The following is a 17,154-nucleotide window of genomic DNA, read 5'->3' as shown; positions in this document are numbered from 1 at the left end:
TCCAGTAATTTGATATCTCTGTAATTACTTCTTTCTGAGGCATCCTATTTATGTTTGTAATAGTTGACTATCATGCTGCTACACTAATCACTGGGTATGGTCCCTTCCAAACCTCTTCTTTTCTGCCTCTCCCCTTGCTAAATAGACCTACCTTCCAGCTTCTAGCTACCTGGTAAAGTTCTCTGCTGGCCCCATTCTTGCAAACCTTCCAGGGCTGCCTCTTCACTTTTATTGTTCTGTCTACTTCATTGTTCCACCTCTACACCACCTTTAGTCTGGCTAGAAATTTGCACATACCACGAATTTGGTCTGTAAAAATATATTCTGAATATTTTTACCAACATAACACAACACCCAAAAGTTCTTTTCTAGTTCTGGTCATTTTTTGTTTCTTGAAATTAGTATCATCTTCCCATGGTGCATGATGCAGTGGATAGAACAGGATAACAAAAAATAAAATGCCAACAGACAACATTAACTATACATCAACTGAAGGGTTGAAAAAAATATTGGTGGAACTTAAAAATTAAATCCAACATCAATTTAAAACTGCTGCCACAAGCACCACCACCATCATCTTCAACAACATCATGTTCCATCACTGTAGTTCATCATCTAGTGATGCAATGATATAATGTTCATGAAAGAAATGTTTATGAAATATCTAAGGAAAGTTAAAACTCAAAAAAAGAGAGACAAAAATAATAAAGTTTATAATATATAGTAATGTTTAATTGCTAGTAATAACAGTTAGAAAAAAATAAAATAAAATAATGGGATTTTGTTAATTCAATGCCGCTTTAAGAAGGCTTTTAGAAAAATGTTGTAATCAATGTTTCCATGGAAATCTTTATCGTAGTATGTAACAATGCTATAGAATTCATCTTCTGTCAGATTGATGTTGTAATTTCGAAGAATCTGTCTGAAACTTTTAATATCAGTAAAACCAGTCTTCTGAGAATCGACCTTTAAAAAGTTCCTTCGCATGGTCTTCCAATGCTTTATTACACATGGGTAAATTCTCAACATTGCCTGTGACAGTCCACTAACTAATGGCCCTGGAGCAAACTGAAAAATATAACGACTAGCGATAATTTAGGAAACAAAATTGGAAATATATTGAGTCAGAGATAATTTATGAAGCAAAATTAAAAAAAAAAAAAAAATGACCAGTGACAATTTAAAAGAAAATTAACAAAGAAATAGATAATACCAATTATGCATTTATATCAGACAATACATGTTTTTTTTTCTTTCTGTGACATAAGCTGAAGAAATAATCTAAATTCAAAATTTTCAAACTATGAAGTAAAAGTGTCTACAACCAGAGACCAAAACTGAATTGCAGATTTGTCTCTGTTCTATCAGACTTTATCCCTTTCTCTCTCTCTCTGGCTGGGTAACCATATACCTCCTTTATAGCAAAACACCTGTTTCTGTCTCTCTGTCTCATTATAACCTTTCATCATCTGACACAAGGTCATCTCCTCCAACGCCCCCTCCCCTCTCAAAAATTTTTTGTCTTGCCAGTTACTTGGTAGGCCCGCCGATGCTGATGCCACTTAAAAAGCATCCTGTCCACACTGTGAAGTGGTTGACATTTGTAAAAACCATGCCAAAACTGACCTCACTTATGCTTGTGCCACATAAACAGCACTCAGTCCACTCTGTGAGATGGTTGGTGTTAGGAAGGGCATCCAACCATAAAAACCATGCTAAAGCAGACACAGTAGCCTGGGGTAGTCTTCTACCTGGCCGGCTCCTGTCAAACTGTCTAACCCATGCCAGCATGGAAGGTGGATGTTAAACAATGATGATGATGATGACAATGAATATGACAAAGCGGAAAACTGGGAGAATCGTTAGCATGCCTGGTGAAATGCTTAATGGTATTTTAGCTGTCTTTATATTCTAAGTTCAAATTCTGCTAAGATCAACTTTGCCTTTCATCTTTTTTTGGGGGTTGATAAAACAAGCACCAGTTGAGCACTGGGGTTGATGTAATCAACTTTACTCCTGGGTATCAGTATAAAAACTATCCAGTGACAATATGGGTGGCAGGCTCAGGAATGTGGGAGTGCCATGATCTCAAGCGCAAGCAAATGATCCCAAAAATGTTCAATGCCATTCCCTGTATATCTGGTTTTATATCGAGAGTGATCTGCTAGAGACTTGCTTTAGCAGAAGCTAAGGGGTGCCTCACTCCCAGTGGTCTTCCAGTATGCTGGACACCAGCCTGGAATATCTGAGGGCTCCTGCTACAGCCAGATAGTTGTTGAACTTATACTAGGTTCATCCATCCTTTCAACAGGTCTTGTTTGCAGTCCTGCTGAGTTTCTAGCATCCCTCCTCATCAGGCAACCCTAGTTGAGGATAACAGTGTTTAGTTGCCAACAACCCAACCAGGCAACAGGGTGTACTGGATTCCATGTTACCAGTGAGAGAGCTCACAAGTGACCACTCTCTCTCTCTCTCTCTCTCTCTCTCTCTCTCACTCTCTCTCTCTCTCTCTCTCTCTCTCTATTTCTCTCTCTCACACGCACACAGAGGCAATTATACAGATAAACAAATGAGACACATCAAATATATTAAATACATATTTGATGAGTCTAATTTGTTTATCTGCATAACTGCTTCTATACCCGCTCAACATGATCTCTCCTATAGCCTCTTTTTACCTTGTGGAATTGATTCCCTGCAAAGACAGTGGAGTCTAAGTTTGAATCTCATAAGCACTATTAAGTGTCTTCTATATTGAGAATCTCTGGATCTCATTTGTGAACTATATATATATATATATATTTATATATATATATATCTGTAAAAATATGTGACACTTATTCAGTAGCCATGATAAAACTCCGAGTTTCAGATGCCGGGGTGGGAGCCCACGCCAACATCTCTTCAGTTATCCGGCCATTGAAAATTCCTGTGAAAAATGACCGTTAAAAACAAAGGGAAATTACTGTGTAGTGACAAGGTCAAAACGCATCAAAATGGCATCCGAAACTCAGAGTTTTATCATGGCTACTGAATAAGTGTCACATATTTTTACAGATAAATTCCTCTATTTGCATAATATCGAGGTCTCTTTCTTTCTTTTGTTGTCCTTCCTGTCTAATATATATATATATATATATATATATATATATAGAGAGAGAGAGAGAGAGAGAGAAAGCGATATAAGTCCACTCTGTAGAGTGGTTGGTGTCAGGAAGGGGATCTAGCTGTAAAAACCCTACCAAAACAGACACTGTAGCCTGGGGTAGTCTTTTGCCTCGCTGGTTCCTGTCAAGTGGCCTACCCATATATGCATGGAAGACAGATGTTAAGCAATGATGATATACATATTATGAAATACATATGCACTTGTGCACAAATTGTAAACAAAAACTTCAGCAGTTGATAGTTGGCATCAGGAAATTCTGCCTCACTGTAGACTTGTCTAACCCATGCTACCTTTATTGGTACAAACTCAGTAAGTAAGCACCAATAAATAATGGAGTTGATTCAGAAGAACTAACAATATGAAAACTGATCATGTGCAATGTGAAAACAAATCAATACAATCAATATAACAAAATAAACCATTTAATAAATGGACCAGCTACATACCTTATCCATGTTACTATCGTCAAGGACTTTTCTATCAGGTAATACTGGTTTGGTGGAAGTTTTTAAATCCAGCATGAAATAGCGAATCATTTCTCTGTATGCCATTGTGTCATTACCCTTTACATCAAATTTATTGGCTAAAGTATTGAATTCATCATTTGCAATCGATTTCCCATATGTGAGCAAGATATCTAAAGCACAGAAGAAAGCAAAATAAAAAAGAACAATAAATTATAAAAAATAATTCCAAAGAATTTTAATTGCAATGACAATCAACTTATTGCTGCAGTTGTAGTTGGAAGTTTTGATGAAGAAAATATATGATCAGAGACACTCCATCCATGACCTCTTATCACTTTGAGGGTATCTAGGACAACATAATTTATTTCTTGCAATAGTTTGATGTGATCGAAGGGAGATTTGGCTGCTATGTCTAAAAAGACAATTGATTATAAAAAAGCTACGGCATTAGTTCATTGCCTTACACTGCTTCAAGCCATTAACTTTGGATGAAGTTGTAGGGATGCCATTGTGAAATGCACCATGTTTTGGACATCTAAACCTGGCAGAGTCCATCCTTCCCTAGGTCTGGCCACAGCTGATTTCTAAGATAGAGAGGGGAAGTGAAAGAGAATGGTGGGGGAGACAGAGAGAGAGAACTGATCTTGTACAGGATTGAGAGAACTGATCTTGTACAGGATTGAGAGTTCATTTAGTGTAGGTAAGAAGTTTGCTTCTCAACCATGTGGTTTCAGGTTCAGTTTCATGGTGCAGTACCTGAGGCAAGTGTTTTTTTCACTATAGCCCAGGAGCTAACCAAAGCTTTGTGAGTAGATTTAGTGGACAGAAACTGAAAGAAACCTTTGATATATTGTGTGTGCTTGTGTGTGCATGTGAGTGTATGCATTGTGCTGCCCAGACATCACACAACAGTTGCAAACTTGAGTCACTGTCATACGAGTGATATTGTTCCTTTCGAGTCTTCAATGAAAAACATGTCTGAGCGTCAGGAAATATTACCTTGCTTGGAAACAGGTATGGGTTCGTGACAGGAAGGGTATCCAGTCATAAAAAATGTGCCACAATAAATTTAGTCTAACCCATAAAAGTATTGAAAAGTAGACATTAAAACAATACTAATGATGATGAGGCAAAGTTGACCACACACACACACACACACATATACACACACATTCGCATGCATATATGAATGGATTCCATACCGTTTCACAGATGAAATACCGTTCACAAGTCAGAGCTGTAATAAGAAGGCATTTGTCTGCATTAGGATGTTATTGTGCCATTATTTAGTTGGTAAAAGCAGCAGAGCACTGAACAAAATATCTTATGCTCTCATGTTTCTAGATTATCTGTTCAAATCCAAGCAGAGGTATCTTTGACTTACATTTTTTCGATACAATCAATGACAGTAATCGATTCAATTATGATCTCACGCACACACACCGTACCACATCACTTCACCTCAATACCTTCTCTTATCAAAAGGTGCCATTGTGTCCTGGTAAAAGCAACATTCAAATATTAATAATTAGAGAAATTGGTTTAAGGTGGAAAGCTGGCAGAATCATTAGCGTGTCAGGCAAAATGCTTAGCAGCAGTTTGTCCATCTTTACATTCTGAGGTCAATTTCATCGAGGTCCACTTTGCCTTTCATCCTTTCAGGATCAATAAAATAATTACCAAGTTGAATACTGGAGTTGATTTAATCAGCTTATCTCCTCCTTTGAAACTGCAGGCCTTGTGGCAAAATGTGAAATCAACAATTAGAGAAGTGGGTAACAGGTAGTTTAACAAGCCAGGCTTGATGCATCACAGGTTTTAGTGAGACCACAATATTCTGGGATCAAATCCTGCCAGAACAGATTATACTTTTACCACAATGATAAATAACAATTATTATTATTCAAATGCGTCATCTAACATCTGCCTCAACAAAATTTTTCACAATTTGTTAAAAAAAAAAGATTAAAATGGAAATTTCCGTTCATTTTTACATTCATTTTCTCCTTTTTTTTTTTTTTAAATAATGAATTTTTCACATCTGAACATATGTTTGTTGAAGTTTTTAAATTTTTGTTTGTTTCTTTTCTTTTCTTTTTCTTTTTTGATAGCTGGATAAGTTGATATATTTAATCAGGCAAAGAATTTTCAAGTCAGAAAGTCCAAAACAAAATAGAGTTATGTACCTTGGCCCATGGAGTACGGCAAAATGGTTAGCAACTAGGTTTTAATTTATAATAGAAGTTATACTAATTCAGTGAGTAGACCAGACCATCACCTATCTTGGCTATTCATGGGTATAACATACACACACACAAACGAATAAATATGGAAATGATTACAAGAGTTTTCTGCTGTTAATGATGGTGACAGTGACAGCAGTATTGGTATGATGATGACAACAATAATAACAATGATGACAATAGCAAAGAGTAGGAGTTATGTTTGATGGTCTGGAAATTCCTAAACTGTAATCTCCCATACTGCTGAAGAATATGAGAGAGAGAGGTGGGGGAGAGTCATGAAAGATTTAAATGACAATTTAGCCTTGTGGTTCTCATGCATTCTTCACCCTTTGATTACTATTTTACTCACCTGAACCCCTATTGCCATTTTATGTTTGTTTTTTTTTTAAAGTTTATTTTTATAATTTAACATTATTAAGAATTTTTATCATTATCTTTTTTTTTTTTTATCTATTACTTGTTTCAGTCATTAGACTGTGGCTATGCTGGGGCACCACCTTGAAGAAATTTTAGTCAGATGAATTGATACCAGTACCTATTTTTTTTAAAGCCTGGTACTTATTCTATTGGTACAAGGATGTAAGGTCACCAACACTGGTTGTCAAGCGGAGTGGGGGGGGGGACAAACACAGATATAAATACACACACACACACACACACACACATATATATATATATATATATATATATATATATATATAGTGTAGTATATTGCCACTTAAGTGTGGCTGACCCCTAGGGGTGGATGTTACTGTTGCTTTTAGCCCCAGGATCATGGTGGGAGGGATAACTTCCCTTGGCAAACAGGACACAGTAGTGTGTCGATAAGCCAGCTGGAGGAGATGTCCTCCTGGGGCTAAAAGCAACAGTAACATCCACCCCTAGGGGTCAGCCACACTTAAGTGGCAATATACTACACTTTATCGTGCAGTTACTGTTAATACTTCATTTAGAGAATTAACATTGCTTATATATATATATATATATATATATATATATATATATATATATATATGTCTGTATGTATGTATGCATGTGTGTATATATATATATATATATATATATATGTCTGTATGTATGCATGTGTGTGTATATATATATATATATGACAGGCTTCTCTCAGTTTCCATCTACCAAATCCACTCAGAAGGCTTTGGTTAGTCAGAGGCTATGGCAGAAGACATTTCTCCAATGTGCCATGCAGTGACATTGAAACCAGGGCCATGTAATTGGGAAGCAAACTTCTTACCACACAGCCATGCCTGCACCTATATATGTATACATGTATGTATATTTGAATATGCATGTGTGTATTAGTTCAATAAATTATTTCTGTGCATGGTTTCCATGTTCCACATCGAATTTTCATTTATGTATAATATATACATATATATATATATATATATATATATACATACACACACACACACATTATGCGTACATACACGCACATTAATACATACACATATACATTCAAACAAACATAATTGAAAACTTTAGATGTCTGAAATTATCTCCCTTTACACATACTTTTTAGTTTGAGAGAAATTAGGTTTGCTAGGTTCTTTCTTGAACTTTAGTATAAAGATTTGGCAATACTATTTACATGAGGCCTCTGTAACAGAGGGCAAACAACTGAAGCCACCAGCAGATGAGAAGTCAGTAGTTCAAATCATGAGATTGGCACTAACTAACATACTTTACTCTTTAAAACAGCCAGGTTCACCTAGCTTGCAATGCTAAGTACAAATCCTTTTCTGAATGTAGCTTAGAGAGCGGTGGGATCTATCAAACCTGTCAAACTAATCTGTCCAAGGACACTAGTAATGATGTGGTGTGTGTTGGCAAGTAATGAAGAGAAAATGTTTGTAAATAAAACAAAATATTTTACAATGAACAAGAGGATCAGAGAGAGAGGGAGAGAGAGAGAGAGAGAGTTTCAGTTAATTAAGGTTGAATTTTTGGTAAATTTTGAGAAGTATACACCCACATGCATTTCAATAAGAAAAAAAAAAAAAGACTTTGGATTTTTTGTGTGGAGTCAAGTATCCTCATCTCTTAATGTGCTGTAAAACCCTTATTTTTGTTCAGAAAAAAAAAGGGGGATGGGAAACTGGACCCTCCCCCCCCCCCCCCCCACTATCCTGGAATTATTGGGAATGTCTTTTTTTGCATTGAATGAATTATGGTGACCTCCTAATGTGCCACAAAACACTTTTTTGTCTGGAAACGGGGGGGGGGGAGGGCTTGAAAATTTCACACCCCCATTTTCATGGGGAAATTATTTTTGCTACTTGTTAATATATGCCACAAAACACTTCCTTTAGTCCGATAAACGGGGGTGGGGTGAAGGGAGGGGTGGAACCCTTCGAAATTTCACCTCGCCTCCACTTTCATGGGTAAAATTATATTTGCTGGTTTTTTTTTTTCACCCATATTTTTAGATAACATTCTGCAGAAATACGTTTACAAAAGTGTGGATTACATAAGATTGAAAAATCAAGCAAGTTTGAAAAGAATAAGTGAAAATGCTGAAGTGATACAAATTAGTGGTAATGAAGCCTGAGCAGGAGAGAAGAAGAAGGATACAAAATTCTTCTAAAAAAAAAACATTAATGTTTGCGTCTGTGTATGTGAAACAAGTAAAAGTATATTAAAACAAAATATCTTTTTCATACCTCTTGAAATCACTGGATTTATTAATCCCAGATTGCAGAATAGATTTGAAATGGTATTGCGTGTTTTAGAAAAAAAAAAAAAAAAACGAAATCACTTTCCCTTTGTTTGCAGTTTTCGGCGCTGAAAGTTTAATCAGGTAATGTCAATCAGCTGAGTGGCCCTTCCCTGGATATAGCCAGGGTTGTCTGTGAATATAGCAGTAGCCCCCATCCCAGATGTGGGAACAGCACTCCATTGTGGATGACACTTAAGCTTTATAAGAGTGTCAGCAACTCTTGGGAGATGAAATATCTTCTGAGTGATTGATCCTTTTAAGAACCTGCCTCAGCCTATTGGACATTTGTTTGCTGGCAATCCATTGGTTACAATGATGAGGGTCCTAGTTGATCCAAAATTAATGTATAAGTGACTGAGCACTCCACAGACACGTGTACTCTTAATGTAGTTCTCGGGGAGATTTAGTGTGATACAGAGTGTGACAAGGCTGGCCCTTTGAATTTCAGGTACAACTCATTTTTGTGAGGTGAGTGGACTCAAGCAATGAGAAATAAAGTGTCTTGCTTAAGGATGCAACATGCTGCCAGGAATCGAACTCATGACCTCACAATTGTGAGCTGAATACCTCTAGCCACTAAGCCAAGTGCCTTCACAGGCATTTACTTATATAATGTAAAAATACTTGGTCTAAATTTACTGAATCCCACTGAGTAAAATGGTCATTAAAAAAAATTGATATAATGACAGTATGCATGAGCACACACACACACACGCATAGAGTTGCAGGTATGGTTGTGTGGTTAGGAAGTTCGGTTTGTGACCAAATGATTTTGGGTTCAGTCTCACTGCACATCATAGACAAGTGTCTTCTAGTTGAGCTACAGGCTGACCAATGCCTTGTGAGTGTATTTGTTAAAATACATACATATGTACAATGAAGGCACATGGCTTCCTGGTTAGGGTATTCAGCTCACAGCCATAAGGTCATGAGCTCAATTCCCGGTGGCGCGTTGTGTCATTGAGCAAGACTCTTTATTTTATGTGGCTCCAGTCCATTCAGCTGGCAAAAATCAGTAGTACCTGTATTTCAAAAGGCCAGCCTTGTCTCATTAAGTCTCCCTGAGAACTACGTTAAGAGTATGCATGTCTTTGGAGTGCTCAGCATTTGCACATTAATTTCCTGAGCAGGCTGTTCCATTGATAGGATCAAGTGGAACCCTCATCGTTGTAACTGATGAAGTGCCACTTAGTTACATACGTATATTGTGTGTGTTTATGTTTGTCCAGTGTCAGTTTGTTTACATGCCTGTAACTAAGCAAAAGTGATCAACAGAATAAGTATCAAGACTTAAAATAAGAACTGAGGTCAATTTGTTCAACTAATCATACAAGGTAGGTACTCCAGCATGGCCAGTCAACAGTTGAAATAAAAGTGCATATATATATATATATATATATATATATATATATATATATATATATATATATATAAAGACCCCCTTCGGTTATGCATCTAGAAAGTTCCACTCTGAGGCACAAGTCCAGGCAAGGTTGTTTATGGAAGACCAGCAGTTGCCCATGCATACCAGCCTCCTCTCTCCACTCCACTGATGTTGTTTGAGGGAAAGGCTGATACAGCTTGGCACCTGTGACGTTGCAACTCATTTCTACAGATGAGTGAGCCGGAGCAATGTGAAATAAAGTGTCTTGCTCAAGAACACAAAACACAACCCAGTCCAGGAATCAAATTCACTACCTCACAATTGTGAGTCAGACACTCTAACCACTATGCCATGTGCCTTTACATATACATATATGCTAATTAGTTAAAAATGAAATACAGATAAAATGACACAAACCTTTAAACTTGCTTGGTGGGATGAATCCAGTGCTGTTTACATCTAGTTTTTGGCAACTTTTCAAAATAGGTTTCCAATGCTGAAAAATTATATCTTTAATACTTTTTTCTGCAAGTTCTGCATTGACTAATGCGCCTTGAGGTGGTGACTGATATATTGGCAGGTGTGGTTTCTTGGGTTTGAGAAGTAAATAATAACACAAAACATTAGATATAAAACTGTTACATATAACAGATTAGAATACTATTTTCTTCTGAAGATTTGGTATTCTAAGTTAATCATGTAGTTATCTATGTACCAATTACTACACAACATGCTTGTGAAACACGTTTAAAGATTATGTAATTTATGATGTGAGAATAAAGAGTTTATCTCTTTTATTCTGCTCTTGGAGATATACATATAAATACTTAAAATATACATACACAAACATTTTTTAAAAAATTAGATTAACAGGTAGACAAGATGAAGAAATTTTCATCATATTTTCCATCAGGCCTGTCCAAATCTGTTTTTTTTCTTAAAGTCTGAAGATGAAAAATTTTCATTTTTGTCAAATATTATGACAGTATGAGAACTTTTTAACAAAAATATACATACATCTAATACGTCCAATATTAGAATATTGGTGATGGAGACCTCATCATTCACTAACTGCATGCTGGCCAAATCTCTCTTCCAATGATAAATATAGAAACTGACTATTCAAATACTGGTACTGCTGTTAGTCAACAGGCTAGGAAAAAGCTGGATATTAATATTGGAAGCTGTATTATTACCAAATCAACATGCAGTTAGGGAATGCCCGCTGTTGATGAGGTGCAAAACATGCTGAAATCATAAGAAACAGTAGGTCCACAACGGTGCTGGATTTTTTGCCCGCTTCCGATATCTTTGTGCTTCTATGTACTAAATGTCTATATAAGAGATTTTAGGACAAAAACTGCAGTACAGTGCTCTTATAATATATCCACATTTAGTACAATACAGAGATGTGTATATGTGCGTGCGTGCATGTGTGCATGCATGCATGTATGTAATTATCATTTTAACATCTACTTTTCCATGTTTATATGGGTCAGACCAAGTTTACTGAAGTAGATTTTCTACAGCTTGGATGACCTTCCTGTGACCAACACTCACTTGTTTCCAAACAAGGTGATATTTATTTGTGGCCAGACATATTTCCACAGAATATTAGAAATGAATGAGACTACCTGTATGTTGTCTGATATGGACCTCTTTTATGACTGTCATGCAATGTCAAAACAAGAGACACAACACACACAATACACGCACACACACAGATACACACACATACGTATATATATAAAACAGGCTTCCTACAGTTTCTTTTTACCAAATCCACTCATGAGGTTTTGGTGTTGAACCAAAACTATGAAGTTGGGAAGCAAAGTTCTTAACCACATAGCTATGTCTGTGTCTATAGCCACACCTGCATGTATACATATCATATATATGTGGGTGTATGTGTGCATGAATGTGCATGTATACATGCATAGATGTGAATGTGTATGTGTGTATATATGAATGTTTGCATTCTGTGTTTCACACGAGAAAACACTGCACTATGGACAGTGATGTTTGCTGGCAATTTCTGGTCAACAGATTGTCTGCTAGCCTTGTGCTTTTGAAGACAAGCAGAACAAAATCTCCTTTCTTGAAAAACAGAAGGGTTAGCAACAGGAAAGGCAACCAGCTGTAAAGTAATGCCTCAGTAATATAAGTGTTTATCTAACTCTATGCCACATTGGAAAAATGGATGTAAAACAAACAGAAAAAAACATCAGTAAGTCAAAACAGAATGTCAATCATTACTCAACCGACTAAAAATAGCAACCAAATCTTCATTAATTCAAACTCTATCATCTTTAAAATATAGGAATGATACATGAAATAATGGAGTCCAACATTTAATGTCTAGAAATATAAAAAAAAACTCAGAAAAGTGGGATAGTCACAACTGTCTTTGAACATAGATTCCATCATTCAGGGCTTAATCCTCACCCTAATCCAGGATTGTTTAACCTGCTAAATCACTATCAATTTACGCTATAATCATCTGAAAAAGATAGGTACAATATATTGTATTTTTATGTCTACAAATAACAAGTAGGGATGGTCAAACTGAACGTCTTTAATCATAGGTCACCTTAATCAAAGCCACCTTGGGATCTTATCCATAATGACGATAACCTTTCAAATTCCAAATACAGTCCATCCAATGAACTTCCATACAACCTCTGGTCAAACAGTTTCACTTCAGAAGGCTTGGGCTGATTTCTGAGGCAATGTAGAAAACACTTGTAAAAGATGACATGCAATAGTAAAGATTGAACTCCTATCCTCATGATTACATATGATATCAATCACAATTAACACATTGTGATGATCCAACTTGTGACATCAATTAACCACAATCAACAGGGTGTCCTAAAATTAACTATCTATTTCAGTGGAATTGGATAATTTTTTTTAAAAATTCATTTTTATTTATGTTTATCATGTTTAGTATGTGTTAAAAGTGTATAAATAAAAAAAAAATTGTTTATAATTTTATAATTAAAAACATTTTTTTAAAGGATTTTATTTTCATTCCTGATGGATCCTGCTTATCTGTCCATGACACTTTTTTTTTTTACAATTTAGCAGCAATCATTTTCTCAACCTCCATCCCAAGGATGGAGCAATAGTTCAGCTGAACTTAAAGAACACATTCAGTTAGCAGTGTAGGAGATAACTTCTGAAATGGTTCAAAGTGTGTATCACAATGCTAAGGACAGATTTGAAATTTGCAGAGCTACAGATGGAGCACATGCTGAAAATTTTTAATAAAGTTTTGACATAGGTGTAGACATGGCTGTATGGTAAGCTTGCTTCCCAACAACATGGTTCCAGGTTCAGTCCCACTGCACCCTGAGCAAGTGTCTTCTACTACAACCTCTGGCCAACCAAAGCCTCAAGTGGATTAGGTAAATGGAAATTGAAAGAAGCCTGTTGTATATATATATGTGTGTGTGTGTGTCTTTGTGTTTATGTTTGTCCCACCATCATTACTTAACTGTTGGTGTTGGTGTGTTTACGTCCTTGTAACTTAGCAGTTTGGCCAAAGATACTGATAGAATAAGTACCAGGCTTAAAAAAAGTCCTAGGGTTGGTTTGTTTGACTGAAACACTTCAAGGTGGTACTCCAGCATGGCCACAGTCAAATGACTGAAACAATTAAAAGAATAAGATTTATAAGTCTGTTTCTTATGGTAACATAATTAAGTAATAATTCTTTTATTGTTTTACTTGTTTCAGTCATTTGACCGTGACTGTGCTGAATCACCACCTTGAAGTGTTTCAGTCAAACAAATTGACTCCAAGACATTTTTTTTTAAAGCCTAGCACTTATTCTATCAGTCTCTTTTGCCAAACCACTAGGTTACAGGGATGTAAACACACCAATACTGGTTGTCAAGTGATGATGAGGAGGGGAACAAACACAGATATAAAGACACACACATAGATATATACATACAAATATATATATGACGATCATCTTTCAGTTTCTGTATACCAAATCCGCTCACAAGGCTTTGGTCAGCATGAGGATATCGTGGAAGACTCTTGCCCAAGGTGCCACACAATAGGACGGAACCCGGAAGCACGTGGTTGGGAAGCTTCTTACCATACAGCCATGTCTGTGCCTATAAAATAAACAAAATTCTGTCATTTAAAAAAAAAGTTGCCCAATTTCATTGAATTAGATAATTAATTCTGGGACACCCTATACTAGCTTATGATAAAAATTTCTTGAGATAAAACTATTTATAACAAAGTATGGTGTGATACACCTACTTATGACATCAATTTAGAGTGACAAACATATTTATAGCAATAATAACAACCATAAATTATGACTATATAAAAACAAATACATCTCCTTTGAAATTACTGTGACACAGAAATATAATTTGTTTCATCATAGTACAGCTCTAATCTTTCTCTCTCTAACCATGTTTTTATAGTACAGCTCTATAGTCTGCTTATCTCTAACTGTCTATTCCTAATATAATTACATCTCAACAACCTCTTTCTCTGTAGCTTACTCTCTATACTACACCTCTGTATTCTCTCTATTGCCAATTTTTTATTATTAACTACGTCTATACAGTCTCTCTGTCTCAAACTTTCTCTCTATAAACATTATTATTCATTCATTGATCAGCAAAGCTGCTTGCTCTACAGCCACAAAGAATTGGAATGGATTGTCAGTCTATAATAGTTAAGCACCAAACTAAGTGCTTCACCAAATATAGTTATATTACTTTATACTCTGAGCATCTTTGCCTTTCATCTTTCCTGGAGAGACTGGAATCTAATAAATACTAATAATAACACTAGCAGAGAAAAGAAGGAATTGGAGGGGGAGAAAATTCAACCAACTGTGCCCTAGCAACAAAGATAGACTTTGCATACAGAATATTGTGAGATCTTCCTCTACACATTTGAAACCAGTCCCAAAACCCATCAACCTCACACCCCCACACTATGAGCTACCCAATTTATTACAGCAAATTTGTGCTTAATGATGCTGTCTCTCATTCATACTGCTTATTTAATATTAATTGATCCCAAACCATCTATTTTTATTTATTTTTTCAGTACTGATCATTCATCTTTCTTTCAGACCATTCCTATATACACACAATCAATTCTGCTTAATTGCTTAGCCTCAGAGTTTGAAATTCTTATCTAATTAATTGAATATGTCAACAATAATTTATGAGTTTGTAGTATTGTGGGTATGTCACACACGTTATATAATAATGCAAAAATAAGCAAGGTTGTTTTTTGTAATTACAATATATTTTGTGGGTGGTGTTTTGGAATAGCTCTTACTACCTCATTGGAAGGAAAGGAGCAAGGAATTAGGGGACAAAAATGTAAAAAAAAAAACTTAAATTTTGGGAGAAAATTTTTTTTCAAATCATAATTCCTATTGTATGAAAACAAAGGAATATAAAATAGGAACCCCACAATCATCTAATTCCTGGCCCTTTTCCTTCCCCATAAGGCAGTGATAGCTATTGTAAAACTCTGCTCAATTCAGGGTGCTTTGCTTCACTGATACTAGAAGAAAGAAAAGTAAAACTGAACTTGGCAGGATTTGAAATCTTAATCACATGACACAAAACTGAGAGAATAAAGTGTCACAATCCCACAAGAAGAAACACAATCAATTAGCAATGTACTCTGAGTTTTCAGGCCATAGCATAAGATCATATGTGCATTATGGTACAACCATGTATTGTATAAACAACTCAAAGTAACAGGTGACACGTGCAAACCAATATTTGTTCACGAATGATTTTCAAATAGCTGACATTTTTTCAGTTTATGATCACAAATTGAAAGTGGAAAATTATAGATGGCACTCAGCATTGAAATTTTAAGAAAATAAAATTAGAATTTTGGAAAAAAAAAATTTTCAGAGTTGTAAAAATTTTTGAAAAAGTCAACAGATTTTAGAATGGTTATCAGTCCCTCATGGGGAAGGAAAAGAACACAGAATTGGTGAGCAAAACTTTGAAAAAAACTGAAATTTTGAAAACAAAAAAGAATTCAGAATTGAAAATAATTTTTTAAAAAGTTATGTATATATTGGAACAGTTATCACAGCTGAAGTGGCAATAAACATTACTTCTCAGTATAGTTACTGCTTTCATCTCTTAGATATTTTTTAACTAGTTTATCACAATTTAATTGAGAGAAAGAAGGGCACAGTGTTAAGGAGCAAAAATTTAAAAAAAACGGAAATTTTCAACAAAAAAAACTTTTTCTCTTCATAACTGTAAAAAATAGGCGGTGCTCCAGCATGGCTGCAGTCAAATGACTGAAACAAGTAAAAGAGTCGAGGAAGTTTTGCTATCACTACTTTATGAGGAAGGAAAAGGGCATCTGTGCTCTTGGGGACAAAAATGTAAAAACCTGAAATTTTTGGACAAAAAATTTTTGATAGACATTCATTAGCATTGTCTGATTTATAACCTGAAAGGTATTTCAACCCCCACCAAGATATTCTTCACTTTCCCCACACACTTTTAATTACTCAATGATAACATTTAAAATCATGCAGATATGGAAAAATTTGTGTCATTCACAGGTTAAAGGGAAAAAACCCACCTTGCATCCATTTATGGCTTCATTCAAAACCACCATCATCATCGTTTGACGTCCGCTTTCCATGCTAGCATGGGTTGGACGATTTGACAGAGGACTGGTGAACCAGATGGCTACACCAGGCTCCAATCTGATTTGACAGAGTTTCTACAGCTGGATGCCCTTCCTAATGCCAACTACTCAGAGAGTGTAGTGGGTGCTTTTACGTGTCACCCGCACAAAGGCCAGTCAGGCAGTACTGGCAATGGCCACGCTCAAAATGGTGTATTTTACGTGATACCTGCACAGGAGCCACTCTGGCGGCACTGGCAACAATGTTGCTCGAATGTCTTTACACGTGCCACTAGCACAAGTGCCAGGAAGGCGACGCTGGGCACAGGTGCCATCACGATTTCGCTTTCACTTGCCCCAACAGGTCTTTGCAAGCCGAGTTTCGTGTCCAATGAAAGAGACGACGTTGGCATGGGTGCCAGTCGTCGAATTTAGTTCATCATTTTATAATTTTCATCTTCAATGAATATTTATTTATTAAAGAATTTTATTACACA

General features: G+C 35.9%; 1 protein-coding gene across 1 annotated transcript in view; it reads right to left on the bottom strand.

The window, feature by feature from the left end:
• Positions 1-705: 705 nt before the first annotated feature.
• LOC106874287 (EF-hand calcium-binding domain-containing protein 6) overlaps positions 706-17,154 on the bottom strand; it is a 149,924-nt gene continuing 133,475 nt past the window's right edge. The window contains exons 26-28 of the mRNA XM_089339577.1: positions 10,418-10,589; positions 3,616-3,806; positions 706-1,068 (exon numbers count right to left, since the gene is read on the bottom strand). Of these exons, the coding sequence (XP_089195703.1) occupies positions 790-1,068; positions 3,616-3,806; positions 10,418-10,589 (642 nt within the window). The 3' untranslated portion in view covers positions 706-789. The remainder of the gene's footprint in view (positions 1,069-3,615; positions 3,807-10,417; positions 10,590-17,154) is intronic.

This window comes from Octopus bimaculoides, chromosome 22 (genome assembly GCF_046866305.1).
Source record: "Octopus bimaculoides isolate indiv1 chromosome 22, ASM4686630v1, whole genome shotgun sequence".
In the NCBI taxonomy this organism is placed as follows: Eukaryota; Metazoa; Mollusca; class Cephalopoda; order Octopoda; family Octopodidae; genus Octopus; species Octopus bimaculoides.
The sequence above is the reverse complement of the archived record's forward strand: the minus strand, read 5'-3'. Positions and strand labels throughout refer to the sequence as shown.